Source organism: Pelodiscus sinensis, chromosome 14 (genome assembly GCF_049634645.1).
Source record: "Pelodiscus sinensis isolate JC-2024 chromosome 14, ASM4963464v1, whole genome shotgun sequence".
NCBI classification, from domain to species: domain Eukaryota; kingdom Metazoa; phylum Chordata; order Testudines; family Trionychidae; genus Pelodiscus; species Pelodiscus sinensis.
Window position 1 is genome coordinate 26,456,082 of NC_134724.1, and position 18,367 is coordinate 26,474,448.

At 46.2% G+C, this 18,367-nt stretch overlaps 1 protein-coding gene across 1 annotated transcript in view; it reads right to left on the bottom strand.

Annotated features, from left to right (window-relative positions):
• The window catches only part of WDR72 (WD repeat domain 72), a 218,731-nt gene that overhangs the window by 177,975 nt on the left and 22,389 nt on the right, over window positions 1–18,367 (bottom strand). The window contains exons 2-4 of the mRNA XM_014580591.3: window positions 10,917–11,081; window positions 7,325–7,431; window positions 1,903–1,981 (exon numbers count right to left, since the gene is read on the bottom strand). Coding sequence (XP_014436077.2) covers window positions 1,903–1,981; window positions 7,325–7,431; window positions 10,917–11,069 — 339 coding nt within the window. The 5' untranslated portion in view covers window positions 11,070–11,081. The remainder of the gene's footprint in view (window positions 1–1,902; window positions 1,982–7,324; window positions 7,432–10,916; window positions 11,082–18,367) is intronic.

The following is an 18,367-nucleotide window of genomic DNA, read 5'->3' on the forward strand; positions in this document are numbered from 1 at the left end:
CACCACCCTTTCAAGGAGCATAGAGCTGTCCCTCCCATACACCTAACTTGCCCAGAGGCCTGGCAAGTCTGTTGCCCTCCCTGCTTCTGTAAGAAGTAATCGCTCACAAATACTATCAGCAATCAGTATTTCTGGAGCAGTAATATCAGGTAATACTCACTTTTGAAGGCTAGAATGAGGATTGTTGTCCTGCCCACTTTTCCCCCCCGTTTTACTCTTAGATGCCCATTTTGTTCCTTTTATTATCTTTTCAGTCCCAATATATGGAGAGATGATCTCTATCTCCTATCAGTGCTATTCCATTCTTCCTAATGAGGGGTGCTAGTCTTTCCGGGAGACCCGTACGTTGTTTCTCCTCTCCTTCCAAGCTACCTGGCATCGAGAGCAAGGTGTAAGGACCCTACATTTGATCTCCCAAAAGAGTACAATGTACTAGAACTAAGCCAACAGGCTAGCCACATCTCTACCTCTTTTAGTAGTTCTCCAGCTCCTTAATTCTTTACATCTAATTGAGCTATATCCCATAGCATAGAGGACTTGTTTCAGCACTTGGAGGTGCACTACCCTCTTCTACTCCTGCCAAAAGTTTAATTGCTAATTGGGTGTCCCCACATGCCCCTCACCCTCCCAGGAAGCCCTCCCTGCACTCCCTTTACCCCACAGGCACCAGTTGCCCCTGCACAGCAGAACATATTGGACCCCACAACATTATTGCTGTAGTATGTATATGGTAAACATGAACTGTTGATGAGTGATTTTCATTATGACATGGCATACAGGCCTCAGGTCAGTTGATAAAACTATAGAAGTACAATTAATTGTTAATTAACAAGTTGAAGAAACAACTTCATTTAAAAGCTACCATTGATATTTATGCTTTAGTCAACCAAGTAAACCAAAACAGTTGCATAAAAACTGTATTATCACTACAGCTTTAAAATATTTGAATTTTCCTTTAGCTTGGGAGTCTCATGAAAACTCAGATTTTCAGTACTTGTGATTTAGACTTCCACACTCAAGAAAAAAAAAGGCATTTTAATTAACCTAGAGGCCACGAGCAATTATTTCACAAACATATTAGAAATAAACCAGCAATTCTCTGAATTAGATCCACTCTGAATTTATGTACATACATATTTCTCACACACATATACTCACACCTTCATTCTCTAACATCTAGGTACTTAGAAAGTACCTGGATATACTTCAAAGCAGAAACTTGAAAGGGAATTGACTGAAGAAAGATTTAAAGCAATTTGACATCTAAAAGTAAGTGGTCTACCACTGAGCTTTGCCATGAATGAAAGACGACAGAGTATTTTCTTGGAGGTTAGAAGGTAGGCAATCAAAAGCCTCCAACTAATTTACCTAGGTTTAAACATAAGATCACTAGCAAATCATCTTACAAACTGTTTGGCTACAGAGTCTGCATTTACCTATTTTCAAGATAGATGACCTTAAAGTAACATTTTCCATGTTGTCCTCATGAAGGCCAAAACAAACGCCACAAGTAATGGCCTTATTGTGCATCAATACCTGAAGCTCAAATGTCACAATCAATAAATATATGGATATTACTTTCTAGAAACATTAATGGTTTAAAAAGAAATGCTTCTATTTATCTGAGAAATAGAGGTGAAAGACAAAGCGGAAATTTTTAGTTCATTTCCCAGGTGGAAAATGAAACAAGAATAAATAGTAAGTGGTAAGATGCTACATAAAACGTAACAAATTTTGGGCTCTTTAAATTTTTGTCCTTATAAAGTATGTTACATTCTTAAACTATGAACTATTTTAAAACATATTTTCCCCAAATCAGTGATATAATAATTAATAGTACTAATAATGTGCAACTTACATTATAAAGTATTGAAATATTTAATGAAAAGTTGCTATACTTACGCAGATTGCTGTATGCCTATAAGGATGCTTTGCGTTCTCAATGCACTGTCCACTAGTGACATTCCAAACACACATCTCCCTGCCAAAGATAACTTCATATTACTCTCTGTCATTTCCACTCAATTGGCTGGAATAATTTTGTGCCACCAAGTTTTTCTTTAGTGCTGCTCTTAAGTGCAGTCTGATCGTTCATGTGGCTTTTTGTTACAGATTACTGGGTAAGAAAATGTTGTGGTCATTAGCAAGGGATGACATAGAGTATCTGTTTCTTTTTGTTTTGGTAATTACACCCTGCTGCCTTGCAGCAAACCGTACTTTAAGGCCAAGTCTGCCTACAACAAATTGTAGGTATACTGCCATTATGGCTCATCAATGTGTCACCATAACTATCATTTGCTGGAACTACATCCTCCTGAAAATGATTCATTTCACTGAACCTAAACTACATATTTTGAAAAGAATAATGCATCTTCCACACTGCAGCAGACTTTAGTTCTTGAGATAAGCTATCATTTTCAGTTAAGAATAAACAGTGCCACCATGAGGCTATTTCTGAAGTCTATTTAATCAAAACAATGCAGCATTTCATATATATGTAGTTTAAGTAAAATATGTTGGCTAACATACAAAATATTTGCAAGCTTGTTCTCCAAATATTAATCTTTGATTTTTATTGCTGATTAGGCTCCTAGATGGAGACAAACCTAATCAGTAATAAAAATCAAAGGTTAATATTTAGAGAACAAGCTTGCAAATATTTTTTATATTAGCCCATGTACTTTACTTCAACTATATTCAACATGCTTTGGAACTAATCTCTAAGGGTGTGTCTAGACTACATACCTCCGTCGACGGAGGCATGTAGATTAGCCAGATCGGCAGAGGGAAATGAAGCCGCAATTAAAATAATCGCGGCTTCATTTAAATTTAAATGGCTGCCCCGCTCTGCCGATCAGCTGTTTGTCGGCAGATCGGGGCAGTCTGGACGCGCCGCGCCGACAAAGAAGCCTTTCTTGATCGGCACAGGTAAACCTGGTTTCACGAGGCATACCTGTGCCGATCAAGAAAGGCTTCTTTGTCGGCGCGGCGCGTCCAGACTGCCCCGATCTGCCGACAAACAGCTGATCGGCAGAGCGGGGCAGCCATTTAAATTTAAATGAAGCCACGATTATTTTAATCGCGGCTTCATTTCCCTATGCCGGTCTGGCTAATCTACATGCCTCTGTCGACGGAGGCATGTAGTTTAGACGTACCCTAATAGTTATGTAATCAAGTTTACCTGGCAAGTGGAATTGGAATGAGGTATGTCAAGTTGTCAGAGTTTAGCAGTTATGACCCACTTCCACAAAGATATTAATGCTTTTAACCAGGGGCAGATGACCGTTTTGCAGGGCCCCAGGCACCATAATTCCGCTGGGCCCCCCCTTTGCCACGGCGCATGCGTAGTGACGCCATGCGCATGTGCAGTGACGCCATGTGCATGTGCAGTGACGCCATGCGCATGCGCAGTGACGCCATGCGCATGCGCAGTGACGCCATGCCCATGCGCAGTGATGCCACGGCGCATGCGCGGGGCTTTTTGAAGAGCGGGGCCCGGGGCAGCCTCCCCGTTCACCCTGCCCTATATCCGCCCCTGCTTTTAACATCCATCAATTTGAATGGAAGTTAGATGTTTCAATATCTTTCTGGATCGGGGCATACATATTAAGAAAAAAAAACCCTACAGACTGAGTTAAATAAATGGTAAACATTATTCTGAAAGCAATTTAGCCAAACATATTATACTATTCAGAAAATAGTTGTTTCACGCTGATGAAAAAGGGTTTACTCAAGAAAGCTTATGATCTCATATATTTGTTAGTTTTTAAGGTTCCATGGAGCAGCTCATTGTTTTTAAAGTTAAAGACTAACATGGCTACTCCTCTGAGACTATATCAAGAATGTTCATATTGGGAAAATAAAATCTCTTTATTAATGTATCAGAAAAAAACAATTTAGAGATGTAAACTTTAACTGAAACAAAATACAGGACTATGTAGCACTTTAAAGACTAACAAGATGGTTTATTAGATGATGAGCTTTCGTGGGCCAGACCCACTTCCTCAGATCAATTAATGGAAGAAAATCAATTCCATTAATTGATCTGAGGAAGTGGGTCTGGCCCACGAAAGCTCATCATCTAATAAACCATCTTGTTAGTCTTTAAAGTGCTACATAGTCCTGTATTTTGTTTCAGCTTCACCAGACTAACACGGCTACATCTCTATCACTATTAAACTTTAACTGGTACTCTACTATATATTTGAGAGCTTTTGTGCATCTGTCTGTGAATCCATTCATATTTGAGTACATTTGTTCAATAATTCTTCTTAAACAGAAAGAATATGGAATTCTGCTTCCTTTTGTCATAATTTGCTTGTGCCAGGACAATGGGATGTGCCAGGAATGTGTCTGTTTCTCATCAAACAAAAAGGTAATGGTGTGATAGCAGGAACAGTTATACCCACAAATGACCACACAGGGGCAGCAAGCACATGGGTAATTGTATCCCAGAATGACCACAGGCTGGCAAAAAGCACCCTGACCATGGGGTGCAGCCTCTGGCCAGCAGCATGGTCATGGGGAGAAGCTCCTGGGGAGAAGCTGATGGGTGCAGCCTCTCCCCCCTCCCCGCTTCTGGCAAGTGGCCACCAGCCTTCCACACTTCCTTCAATGAGCCACCCACCTCCTTTCCTGAACCCTGTACCCCATCTCCTGAGCTCCTTCACACTTTCCACATACCGCCCCCTTCCCTGACCCCTGCAACTTCCACACCTCCAACTTCCTGCCCAGAAGGGCCCAAGCATAACTGAGTAAATCTTCCTGTTTTATATAACTGGAGAATCCAAAATGATTATTCAGTTTATTTTGCCACTGTGTACACTCAAATAAAACCTGCACATAGTACATTTCAAGAAATTAGAATATAAAAAAGCTTTCTAATAATCATTACCTGGTGGCCAAATTCTTCTCTTATTTACTTTGCTGTAAATGAGGGGTAACTCCACTGACTTCATCTTTGGATATACACACTGGTATAAATGACAGCAGAATTTAACTCATATTTTCTGCATGTTGCTTTGAAATGACAAGTTTATTCTCTTCCTACCAGTAGGTGGAGATTACCACTTTATAAATATTGTATCATAATGCCTTTTTTCTCTGTGCAACACAGTCCACACTGGTACATACATGTAGGTGGAAACATAAATCTTAATGGAATAAATTCAACATTTCCACACAAAAAATGACAAAACAGACCATCATGCATTTTTTCAAGGAATCTCAGCAACAGAAAAGAGGAAAAGCCATGGCATTTTTAAATGGAATTAAAGAGAAACTTGATCTTCTTCCATGCTTTACCACAATCCAAGAAGATAGAATCTAGCAAGTAGTAAAAGGGCAAGTCTACAGCCCAGAACACACAATATGATAAAGCCTGCCTCTTCTGAAGATGAGGCATTCTCTTTGTAAATCAAGCTATTGTCATGTTACAACCTTCCACAGCTCAGGGCTGAATGTCTTGCCCTTAGGGCAAGTGTAGCACAGGGGGAATAATACAGTTAGTTTTGTAGGTCCTCCAGTCTTTTTCCTTCATCTAGTTCCCAAACTTCTCTTTACTACTGCCTCTTTAACCAAGACAGGAAGCAGGGGCATGATTTCTTCTTCAGCAGCAGGCCTCTCTAGAACAAGGGTGGGAATCCAGCAAGCATAGAGTGGTGTTACAAGATGGCTGGTCCCTGTAAGAGGAAATGGGACCTCAGCCCACCTGTGCCCTGATCATCTCCTCTCCCTAGTTGGGTAATAACAAATGAGGTAATGAAATCATGGGGATAACTCAGGCCAGGCCTCACTGTGTTAGGGAGAAGGGGACGGACACCTGGTGTAGCCCCTGAGGAAAGGAACTTGAAGGGGAGCTGGTAACACATTAGGTAGGAGGTTGAGGCAGGACAGATGCCTGGAAACTTGTTGGCGGCTTGAGGAAGCAGTTGCAAGGAGCAAGACTGACTCCTGCAAGGAGAAAAGGTCCTGACCACAGCTTTGGGAAGGAGGACTAGGGTCTCTGGACTCAAAAGGAGAGAAACATTGAACTGGAGCTGGGATTTCCCAAGAGTCGTTTTTCTGGTAAGGGCTTATTAAGTTGCACCCCAGAAGGGGTGAGCTTTAATTACTGTTGGGGAGTGATGGAGAGTTATTGATGAGCCTCATGAGAGAAAAGAAACTGAAGCGGAATGCTGCAGAGCCACCTTGGCCATAACAGGATTCTTGAGCGATCACCAACCCCATTACAGGTGATTTGGGAACATCAATCTCCCTCTGAACCTCACTCCCTCAAGAGCATAGAGAGTTTTCTGGTCCTTCCCATAGCTCTGTGCTCCTGGCTGACATAGGGCCTTGCTACTTCTTTACAACTCATTCTCTTGGGAATGGGCTCCTAGGTCTGGCTAGAGATGTTAGAAATAATTTATTTTAGTAATTGTGTAGCTGCAAACATTTTTAGTGGTTACACAGTTACTAAAATGCTTTGCCTGGGGGGTGGGGCCAGCAGCCAAGGTGCGTCCGGCTCCCACTTCCAGGGAGCCCCCTGCCATGCTCTGCTAATGACTCTGATATAGAGACAACAGTGTGAGATGCCAGCAGCCCCTATCCATGTGGGATCTGAGCTCCCCACTGACAGAGGCTCCTCCAGTATCCCATCTGTCCCCTCTGTGGGAGGCAGCAAGGGGTGGGAGGTGGCTCCGTGGAGCCAGCTCCCTGCACATATCGGCTCCCTCCTACCCCCACCCCCACCCCCACCCCCACTTGCTGCCTCTAATAGAGAGGCAGCATCACAGGGTGGGGAGAGGGCAGGCGGCTCCACGGGAGCAGATACTCATGGGGAGCTGGCTTGAGAGACAGCTTCCTGCATGTACTGGCTCCCGCCTGCTCCCTCATACTCTATGCTGCTTCCTCTCTATCAGAGGCAGCAGCATGGGAGGAGGTAGGGCAGGAGGTTCCATGAAATCCAGAGGTCATTGGGAGCCAGCTTTTGAGACAGCTCCCCATGGGCATCAACTCCCCTCCACCTCCCTTGCTGATACAGAGGCAGCAAGGGGAGGTGTGTGCATGTAGTCATTTGGCTTATCTGTTAACCATTTAAGTGACTATATGATAACTTCCCTACTCCTGGCAACACAAAGGACCTGCCATTCCCCTCTGCTTTCCAAAGGCTGGGCTCCCCATCTTTATGCTGTGTGTGGAGGCCGGCTGATAATTCCCCATGGCAGAAGTGGAGGCCCTCTTTGGAGAGGAACCCTGTAGAATAACTTCAATGCACAATGTTCTTAAACCTTGCTACATGGTTTATGATTCAAAGAATAATTGAAAACTTATAATTACTTACCCATTTTCAGTAGCACTGACTACATATGGCTGTTTCTCAAAATCTCTTGCTTTTGCCAAGCATGTTACTGAGGCCGTATGACCAAAGAGAATTTCTTTAGAGGAAACCTAGGACAGCAATGTAGTTATCTCACTTTAAAAAAACAGTACTTTTTTGTATCAATCATCAAATAATCCAAAATTAAGAAACAGCTTCATTATTAATTTTACTATGGACTGGTAGAGGATACACATTGCCTTCTTACATAAGGCCAGATTTTGCCCCGAAGCTCCAAGCATGCACAAGTGGAGTGTGTTGGTAGCATTTGCCTTTTGCACCCTTGCACATAGCAAGGCACAATTGTAGCCCCTGTCACCCCTGGGATATAAAAAGGCTGCCTGTTCTGAGTGGATGCTCCAAAAGAGTCAGGGTATGTCTGCACTGCAAAGTTAATTCGGAATAACAGTCATTATGCCAAATTAACTTTCATAGTGACTACACAAGCAAACCACTATTTCAAATTTAATTCGAAATAGTGGGACGTTTAATTCGAGTTTGGTAAACCTCATTCTACGAGGAGTCACGCCAAACTCAAATTAGCTAATTCGGAATAAGCGCTGTGTAGACGCTTAGTCCGAGTTAGCTGGCCTCCAGCCTTCCCAGTTTCCCCTGGTGGCCACTCAGGGCCAAACCAGGAAAACTCTTCTCCCTCCTGCCAGCCCCAGAGCCCTTAAAGGGGTAGACTCTGGCCACGGTGCCTGTGCCAGCTCCAAGCCTGCCAGCCCAGAGCCAGCAGTCACTGCCCCGACCCAGTACCCCAAAACATGAGCCAGCAAGGCATTGGCAGCCAGCCCTCCACTGCGCCCCAGGAGCAGTCTGCCAGCTCCCAGGAGCCTGTCAGGGCCCAGAGAAGGCGGGCGCCTTCCTGGTCCAGGGTGAAGATCAGGGTGGACCGTACTCAGGTTTAGGGCAATGCCCTCATCCTCCATGATCTCTGCACTAGACAGAGGAACACAGCCATTTATGGCAGGAAAGCTGCCAGCCTGGCCACCAAAGGCCACATGTGAACCCAGGAGCAGCTTTTCATAAAAATCAAGTTGATCTGGCAAGACCCCCAATCCTGAGTTTCGCCTCTCCCTTCCTCCCCTTGCCTCCCCCTTCTAGCTCCCTCCTCCCAGGTTTTCTCCTCCCCTCTCCCACTCTCATTTCCACCCCAGTTTTGGTCAATAAAAAGAGTTTGTTTTTGGCAAGAAATGTGTTTTTTATTTGACATCAAGAAGGGGGGTTAGGGAGGGATAAGTGGAAGGAGGGAGAAATGAGGCACAAGCCCCCAGTAGGGCACACAAGGGAGGCTCTTAGTGCTCCTCAGGGTGGAAGCTCTCCCGCAGGGCCTCCTAGATACTGCAAGCCCCCTGATGGACCTCCAGGATGGCAGCCTGCAGAAAGTGTAGCCAGGCTCGCAGCAACACGTCCACAAGAAGCACCAGAGTGCCCAGGGGCAATTCCAGCTCTGTGTTGCAGAGTGCTGTGGTGTCCCAAGTGAGGGCAACCAGAGTACACAGAGACATACATACTTTGCTGTCCCTCATCAAGGTACGCAAGCAAGCAGGGACACCTGAGAACTGGCTGCCCAGGAGACAGGGGGAGGTGTCCCTTTAAGCACGGGCGTCAGCCTCAGACAGAAGCCACACACAGACACTTCTGACCTAATGCCCTGCCTGATCTGGTTCTGGCTGGCCTTAAATCCGATTCTGTGTCTAGACAGTGTGGATGCAGTATTTCGAATTAGCAAAATGCTAATTCGAGCTGCATTTTGTGTGTAGACGCGTTCATTCAAATTAGCTTAATTAACCCGCATAGATAAATTAGATAAACCCGCATAGAACAGGACAGAGCCGCTACATACCAGATAGCAGAAGTGGTTGAGTGCACTAGTGATCTGATCTGGAAAAGCACTTAAATAGGCTTCACTATATTCCAAAGGAAACTTGAAGATCTAGAGTTTGCAGATGACTTAGCCCTGCTTGCATACAAATAGGAGCATATGCAAAAGAAGATAGATGCCCTACAGCTGAGCGAGTGGGCCTCAAGATTAGTCAGGAGAAGACCAAGTTGATACGCATTAACAGACGGGAAGGTGAAATTACAATAGAAGAAAAAGCAGTACAAGAGGTAGATCAGTTTGTATACTTGGGGAATGTTATCATCAAGATGATCATCAAGATCATGACATCTAGCTAAAGTGGTACAATAGACTGTCAAATGAAACCTTGTGGACCAAAACAAATCAGAAACTAATGAAGGTCCAGATTAAGAAGAGAAAATGGTGATGGGCAGGCCACATCCTGCGTAAGGACTGTGAGGAATGTATCATGAGACAAGCATTAGAATGGACTCCAAAGGGAAAGAGGAAAGCGATGAAGCTGCCTGGACGAAGTAAAAGCAGCTGGCTTAACATGGGATCAAATCAAGACTATCACTAAGAATTGCAAGAGATGGAGAATGACTATGGAGGCCCTATGCTCCATTTGGAGACCAAAGGACTAATAGGTAGATAGATATTCCAAGGGCCAAAGATCAGATTTGGGCGGGCAAAAAAGTATATTTGTTTCAATTAAGTTACCTTAACTTAATTAGAAAGCTCCATTAAAATGCTAGCAAACATGGTGTGAGGCCATGTTAGGTTAATGTGTCTGAAAAGTCCTGATAAGATGCTAGCTAACTCATCTGAGTTAACCTTGCTAAAAAAAAAAGGTATGCCTCCTCTGTACACCTGAAAACTCTGGGAGGAAATCTACTTTTACTCCCACTGGCAATGTACAATTTCGCAACATCCCCCATGTGTGGGTATATGCAAATGACATGCTTGAGCCCAAATGAAGAAGCAAGAACATGCCTGAGAACACAGAAGAATCAAAGCCATAGTTTTGCAACAAAATTACATCTCTGATGTATTTTACTCACTTCATCCCACTTGGTCTATCTTTCCTCAAAGAGTTCCTTTTTTAGCCTAGAGCTTTCCATCTCTTAATTCCGTTAGTCCTACTCACAACATTTCTATAATGGGTATCTTCTCTCAAACTAGAGGACCCTACTATGCCCTGATTTTAAATAACTGTCCAGGACATGACCCATCAAAGGAATACAGATTTACTAACTGCAAACATCTGCTGCACTGGATCTCAAATTGTGGTATCCAGCCCACTAATTATCCATAGACTACTCAAGGGCACCTGTAGAGAACTGGTTGCTCCCATGTTTATTTTCACTTTCATTATGTTGATTAATTTATTTTGTACAACAAAAAGAATCACACGTTATCTTTTACACTAATCACAACCGAGTGTCAGGGTGGATAAGGAATGGAATAAGCTTCTTAAGATAGTTGTAGAATCTCCATCATTGGAGATTTTTAAAATCAGATTAGATAAACACTTGTCAAGGATGGTCTAGATGGGGCTTGGTCCTACCATGAGTGCAGTGGACTGGACTTAGTGACCTCTTAAGGTTCCTTCTAGTTCTGTGACTCTATGAGTTATAGAGAGGCTAATAACAGTAAAAGGTGGAACTCCACCTACATTATTTGACAAACAACACTATAATGAATACAAACCTTTAATTCTGCTGAGAGATTCCAAAGACATATTTGTCCTTCTTGACTTCCTGTAACAATAGTCTGCTGGTCATCTGTAATCATTATGGCAGTGATGCTGTGAGAGGGGGCTCTGTTCCCCCATAGTGCCACAGCCGGCACGAAGGGCTTCATAGTGAACAAAACCTGAAAGTAAAAAGTAAGTAAGATATTCCCAAGTAACACAAACTAGAAAAATATAATCGCAAACATTTGAAAGGGGCGATCAAATAATACTGCCCAAAGACAGGGCTGGATTAAGAAAGGGGCTTTAGGGGCTTTCTTCTGGACTTGCCTGGAGTGGGGAAGTGGTCGCAGCTCTGCATACTGCAGTTCCTCACCCCGCTCCAGCCTCCTGCTCAGTCCCACTCTAGAGCCCTCATCTCCTTCCTCCTGCCTGAACCCACAATCTGAACCCCTCATCTTGGCCCCTCACCAGAGCATAGGGGGTCTGACAAAATCTAACAGCCCTAGCTCCCTAAAGAATTAATCCAGCCCTGCTCTAAGAGCATGAATTGACATTTTGAAAATCAGGGAATTGTACAGTTTTTGGTCGCTGTTGCTATCACGCAACTACCTTCTAGGGATGTGAACAACTAGTTGACTATCGGATAAGCAATTGCTTATCAGATGGTTGACACGTTAGTCAACTAGTCACTTCCCCACCCCAACCTTGCTGCCTCTATCAGAAAGAGGCAGCAAGGAGGAGTGGAGGAGGAGGGGGGGCTTCAAAGCAGCAGTGCCATGTGGAGCCCAGAGTCGGCTGCTTTGAAACCCTGTGTGCAGCCTGGGGTCCCCAGCTGATGAGAAAGTCATTCTTACCACGAGCAGTAAAGGGAGATCAGAAACATGAGTGACTTCTACAGCTACAGGTTGTCCAGGTCACAGAAGTTGGGGTAAAAACCAATCTAAGTCCTATAGCTGTAGCTGATAGAAAACAGAGGGCTGGTGGAGGGAGAGAGGGCGGGGATGAGATTCAGCGGCTCCACAAAAGACTAATGGGGAAAAAACTCTGGCAGGGTCTTTTGGACTGTCACGCATGAGAGTGGAATCTGTCAAGTGAACTCTTAATGTGGCTACACAGCCATGATGTCATGAGCCTCCAATATGACCAATGAGTGATTTTGTCAACAAGGGTTAGCACTGCTGCCATTCAGTCCTGGCTCGTGCTGGGTCCCAGCATGAACCCCGGCTGCGGCTCTGCACTACAAGCACTTTAAGAGCCTGTACACCGGGACTGAGCCAGCCTGCCTGCATGCAGACTCTTAAAGCACCTGTAGTGCGGAGCCACAACAGGGATTGGTGCTGGGATGCAGCACAAGCCAGGACTGAGCCAGCTTGTCAGCCAGCCCGTTAAAAAAATGTACTTGCAGAGCTGCGGGGGAGAGGTAGAGGAAGTTGTGTGTAGTCGATATCATTAACCAATAAGCACCCCTTTATCAGTGAATCCTTTAGTCAACTATGTTCTTACATCCTAGTTCAGAACACTGAAGACAAAGTCATCCTTGGGTCTGTGACATGGGAAGTGAGACAACATGGCTTCATCTGTGCTAGTAAAGCCCAGGAGTGTTGGGGGTGAGGAACAAGAACCCACAAGAAGCTGCCATGATTCAACAACAGTGACCACCAGAGAGAGGGCTTCAATGGGGAGGGATCTGTTCTGAGGCCAGTGTCATTTAGCATCTTTTTTAATGACCTGGATGAGGAACACACTGATCAATTTTGTAGATGGCAGCTGGGGGAGCAGGTTCAAACACTTTGGAGGATAGAGCTAAAACACAAAAGGATCTTTCTAAATTGGAGAACTGGGGTATAGACCACAAAATGAAATTCAACAAAGGCAAATGTAAAACGCTACACTTGCAGAAGAAAAACTGAATTCACAAATACAAGTTGAGGATCACTGGCTTAGCAGCAATAATGCTAAGAAGAATCTGGGAGATGTGGTGGATCAACAATGTGATGATGTTGCCAAAAAAATGAAATGTTGGGTAGCATTAACAGTTGCATAGCATGCAAACCATGGGAGGTGATAGTACCACTCTATTCAGCACTGATTAGGCCTCAGCTGGAGTACTGTGTCCAATTTTGGTCACCAAAGTATAGAAAGGATGTGGAGGAATTGGGATGGATCCAGAGGTAAGTGCCAAAGATGAGCAAAGGGACTGAATGCAAGACATATAATGAAGCCTGAAGGAGCAGGGTATGTTTAGTTTGGGAAAGATGACATTATGACAGGACATGATGATATTTAGGGTCACCATATGTCCATTTTCCCCCCCGGAACTGTCCTCCTTTTCAGTCCTTAAAAAACCCGGCCTGACGGAGATTTAAGTATCTAAAAATGTGCGGGATTTTGCCTTCCTCATTTGCCAATCCCGCTTGATCCCAACACGTGCCGCCACCTCCTCTCCCTGCACTCGGTCGCTGTGGAGCTTGGGGGTGTGGGAGGTTCTATTCCGCTGGGTCCCAACTACGCCTGCGTTCTGGATGGTGTCACCACAGCCCCCTTCCCTTAGCCCCACCACACGTGCACCTTGCTGTCCCCATCACGCCGTCCCTCCCAGCTTGCATGCCTGCCACTGGAAGTCCCCTCCCCAGCCCTTTACACAGAAATGGAAGTGCTGCCATAAGAAGTGCTGGGCCAGATGGGAGGGTGGTGGCCCCAGCAAGGTAGTTTGAGGGTAGTTTGAGCTGATGATGGAAAGGAGACGTGGCTGGAGCCGGAAGGAAGGTTGGGTGGGAGGAGGCCTTAAAGTGGCTCCCTAGGGAGAGAGGCAGATCTATGCCTGCAAGTGCTGGAAGCTGCACTTTGGTACTGGGGCCAGACTCCGCCCAGCCACACCCTTCTTGGTCAGTGACTTGGTAGTTAGCACCTCATGTCTGCCCCTGCTCCTACCCATCAGTGCTGGCACAGTGCCCCCCGTGTTGTACTTGTAGCTGATGGTGCTAACATTGGGGCCAAAACAACCTGTCATGCACCCACAACATTGCACTGTCCCCCGTGTAATATCTGTGGGTAGGGATGAACTGGGAATCAGTCTAACTCTTCCCCTACTCTTTCCCCCATTATGCCTGTCCCCATGTAAAAAGTCTATGGCTAGAATTAATATGACCCCGTATCTTCCTTTCCCCACTCCCCAATATTACAACAGCCCCCATACCTGTAATTAGTAACACACCTGTATGTATCCTGCATCCCCACCATTATACCAGTCCCCCATGCCACGCCCCAAGGGCAGGGGTGTGAAGGATGTGAGGGTGTAGAGCTTGACTTGAGGGTTAGTATGGCACTTGTGTATCATTCTTCACCCACCAACATTACACCAGCCTCCACCACTTTATATCTGTCAGGAGGGCTAAGGTGGGGGTTAGTATCAATGTTCCCTCTAACTTTTTCCATCCCTGTGCAGAATAAATGTTATGTGCATTGAGGCATGTGCAGATGAGCACCACCATTAGAAACACATGCTACCTGCTGTGGGTGCTCTGCTAATCAGCTGGGTAGTATTTAAATCTCTCCTGGGTGGCCACCCAAGAACTCAGTTTACAGGGAACACTGGTTAGCATAACCTCTAGTTGTTCCCTCTCCTAGACTCTTTAGCATTAGACCTGCCCTTTCTACCCCAACACACTCATGTTAGGGTTGTAAGTAGGGCTGATCTGGGAGGTTAGCATAACTGTTGCATATATCCCTCTTACCCACTCACTAACATTAGGCGAGTGCTGTCCTTCCCCCGATAATATACTTGTAGCTAGGGATAAGGTTGGGGTTAGCATAAACCTTGTGTCTCCTCTCCTAATAACATTAGACTTAGACCTTCCCTCACTCCTACATATTCAAGTTAACCCTGTAGCTAATGCTAACCTGGGTTCACGCAGGGATGAAAATAAATTTCTTACAGGTATCACAACCTCCTGTCCCTCGGAGGGAGGAGGGTCAGGACAGGAGACTGAGGGGGAGTGGTGATAAGATAGTACCTGTAAGAAATATAAGTGAGGGATGGAGTGTAGAGGGGGCTCAGGGCAGGGGATTGGAGGGGTGGCTGCTGGGAGCTCAGGGCAGGGGACAAAAGGGTGTGGGGTTGCAGGAGTCAGGGCAAGAGGTTAGGAAGTATGGGGGGCTCAGGATGGAAGGTGCAAGAGTTAAGGCAGGGGTCTGGTATGGGGAGGATGACGGCAGGGGTGCCCAGGAGCAGCTGGGCAGCCACCACCAGCATCCCCAGGGCTGGAGCTGGCATCAGCTGAAGGTAGGGAGGATGTGGGGGTATAAGAGTCATAGCAGGGAATTGTGGAGGGCTCTGTAGGGGGTACAGGAGTCAAAGCAGGAATATGGGAGTCAGGGCAGGGGGCTGTGGGGTATGGGGGAGGGGAGCTCAGGACAGGGACTGCTCTGCCCAGCCACAGAAGCATAGGGGGGCGGAGGGGAAGGAGGCAAGGACTGTGCTTGCCCGGCCAGCTGAGCACAGCGGTGCCTGGTCACCACCTGAGCACTGAAGTGTCTGGGACCATTGTGCCCAGCCACTTGATCACCAGGGTTGTAGCCTGGGTGTGATGTGGCTGCACCTCCTCAGGGGTTGGTAGCATCCAGAGCTCCACCCCCAGCCAGCCAATCTCTTACCCGTGAGCTGCACTGGGGCGCCCCGACTTACTTTCACCTTTGGGTTCATGTAAGCGTGGTGTCACTCTCACATTCCTTGCATGCTAACATTGGAGCAAAACTAAGGAAAGGAACAACTTGGCTGTTGAGTCATTGAAAGGGATTCTACTTATACAGTACAATTTTAGACAAACTTCTTGCAAAGACTTTCATGCCATCTTGAAGAGCATTCAACCATGGCTGAGAAAGATGCGAGCTACAAAGAAATATGCTGGGGCACATCAAGAGGAAGAAAACTGAAGGAGGACTAGTGAAAGGAAGGACTCAGTACATGTAAAGAAGAATATTAAAATTTGAATAATTCTAACATTGATTTTTGAGGCCTTAACTCTTGTTCTTATTTACAGTTATTCAATGTAGATGACATGTAGTACACAGTTCATTATATACTCACGGGCTGTGTCTACACTGGGCCACTTATGCCGGAAAAGCAACTGCTTTTCCGGAATAACTTGCCAGCTGTCTACGCTGGCCACTTGCTTTTCCGGAAAAGCAATGACGATCTACTGTAAAATTTTCAGTGTTTTTCTGGAAAAACTAAGCTGCTCCCGTTCGGGCAAAAGTCCTTTTCCGGAAAAACTATTCCGGAAAAGGGCCAGTGTAGACAGCACAGTAGTCTTTTCCACAAAAAAGCCCCGATCGCGAAAATGACGATCGGGGCTTTTTTCCGGAAAAGCGCGTCTACATTGTCCACGGACGCTTTTCCGGAAAAAGTGCTTTTCCGGAAAAGCATCCTGCCAATTGCTTTTTCCGGAAATACTTATAACGGAAAACTGTTCCGTTTTAAGCATTTCCGGAAAAAGGTGCCAGTGTAGACGTAGCCACATTGTATACTCACTGTTACTCATATATGCGCACGTTGTAGTAATGTGAAAAAACAACAACAACAACATATAGTATATACACAACACATTACTACAGCGTGAGTTGGTAGATACAGATATAGATACACTCCCTCTCAGGGGAGTCCTTTTTTTTTTGAAGGTTCAAATATGGTAACCCTGTGATATTTGTCTTCCAATACTTTAAAGGCTGCCATCAAAAAATGAAGAAAAGTTGGGCTCTCTTGCCATAGATGGCAAGAAGTGGCACTGGGTTCAGACTACAACACAGCTGATTTAGACTGAACTTCAGCTCAGCACTTGCACTCCCCCTTCCACAGTGGCTGCTCCAATTGCGGGTTGGAGTGCTGAAGCTATGGAGAAAGGGGTTACCAACTCTCCTGGACTGGATGCCACTTATGGCAATAGTGTCTGGTCTGTCCACTCAGGGAGAGTTGGTAACACTGGAGCAGTGCCAGGAGGGAAGACGCTGGCCAGAGGAGCAGTGGGTGGCTGCACAGCTGACTGGAGAGAAGTGGTGATTTTAAAGGGAAACTGTCACTTCTCTTCAGCCAGCCCTGCTCCATCTGAGTCCTCTGGTCCTATGAGTGCCACTCAACGATGCTTAGTGAGCAGGGGCTGGGCGCTGAGCTTGGGGGCGGAAGGGAGGGTCAGCCGACAGATGGGGACAGGATCAGGGTTGCCAAATTGGTGCTGAGCTAGGTGGGGGAGCAGCCAGAAGCTGCTGGAGCTCCAGCACTGAGTCTGCGGGGAGAGGAGATTATGGGCTCCAGCAGTCCCTAGACAGCATGTGGCTGCATAGGGCACCATGAAATTTGGAGTAATTTGATGCCCCAAATTTCGTAGTGCCCCACACAACTGCGTGTTTTGCATATGAGTAGGCCAGCCCTGCTCAGGAAAAACTTTTTAACTGTAGGAATAGGACAATGGACCAAATTGCCAAGAGAGGTTGTGGAGGCTCCTTAAGTGAAGGTTTTCAAAAAGGAAGTTGGATAGTCATGTGCCTTGGATGATTTCCCAACAAATTCTTCATCTTGACCGGAACTTAGATTAGATCCGTGATGCCCAACATGCTAGCCACTAGCCACATGTGGCTATTTGGGTGGATGAGTATGGTTAGTTTGTTATAGCAGTAGCCACTATAGCAGTGGTTCTCAAAGTGCGGTCGGCGGACCACTAGTGGTCTGCGGCCACCTCCCAGGTGGTCCATGGCAGGATCTCCCCCTCCTGCTCCCCTTCCCATGCAGAGGGGCACCCACGCTGCCATTGCAGCTTTGTGGTTGGCAACACCAGCTTGGGAAGTGAATAAAGCAAACTAAGCCCCTCCACACACCCTCCCCACAGGCCATGGAGCTACAGACGGTGGAGTGCAGCTGCCATGGTAAGAGTGGCGCTCACTCGGTTGGTGTTGGTCCCAGGCAGCAGGTTGGGCTGAGCAGGTCTCAGCTAGGTGGAGCGGGCTCTCATAGTGTGCGAGCAGCCGGTGCCCCCTTCCCAATTCCCCAGCAGCAGGTTAGGCTGTGCGGAGCAGGCAGCGGTAAAAGGAGGTAACGTTGAGACTGAGGACCCTGCACATGCAGGTGGGGCCTCCGGGCCCTTTGGGTCTTTGCACCGAAGTTCCCTCTAAGCTGTGCGGTCTCAGCCACGCAACTGCCACACAACTGCGCAGCTATGTTCTGAGCCTTGCCCAGAGGTTCCAAGCTCTGGGGCAGGCAGAGAGAAGCTGATTGGTGGGAAAGGCCTCTGTAAAGAGCAGCTTTAAAGCTGCCTACAGCTGTTTGAAGTGGAAGACAATCAGCAGATAAGCAGGGAACGAGAGGCTAGGAGGAAGGAGTGAGGGAGTAATTAACTGGCTTGGGAAAAAGCCCCTGCAGAGAAGAGAGCGGCTGAGGCAGAAACCCCAAAATCTCTTCAATCCGCCGGGACTGGGC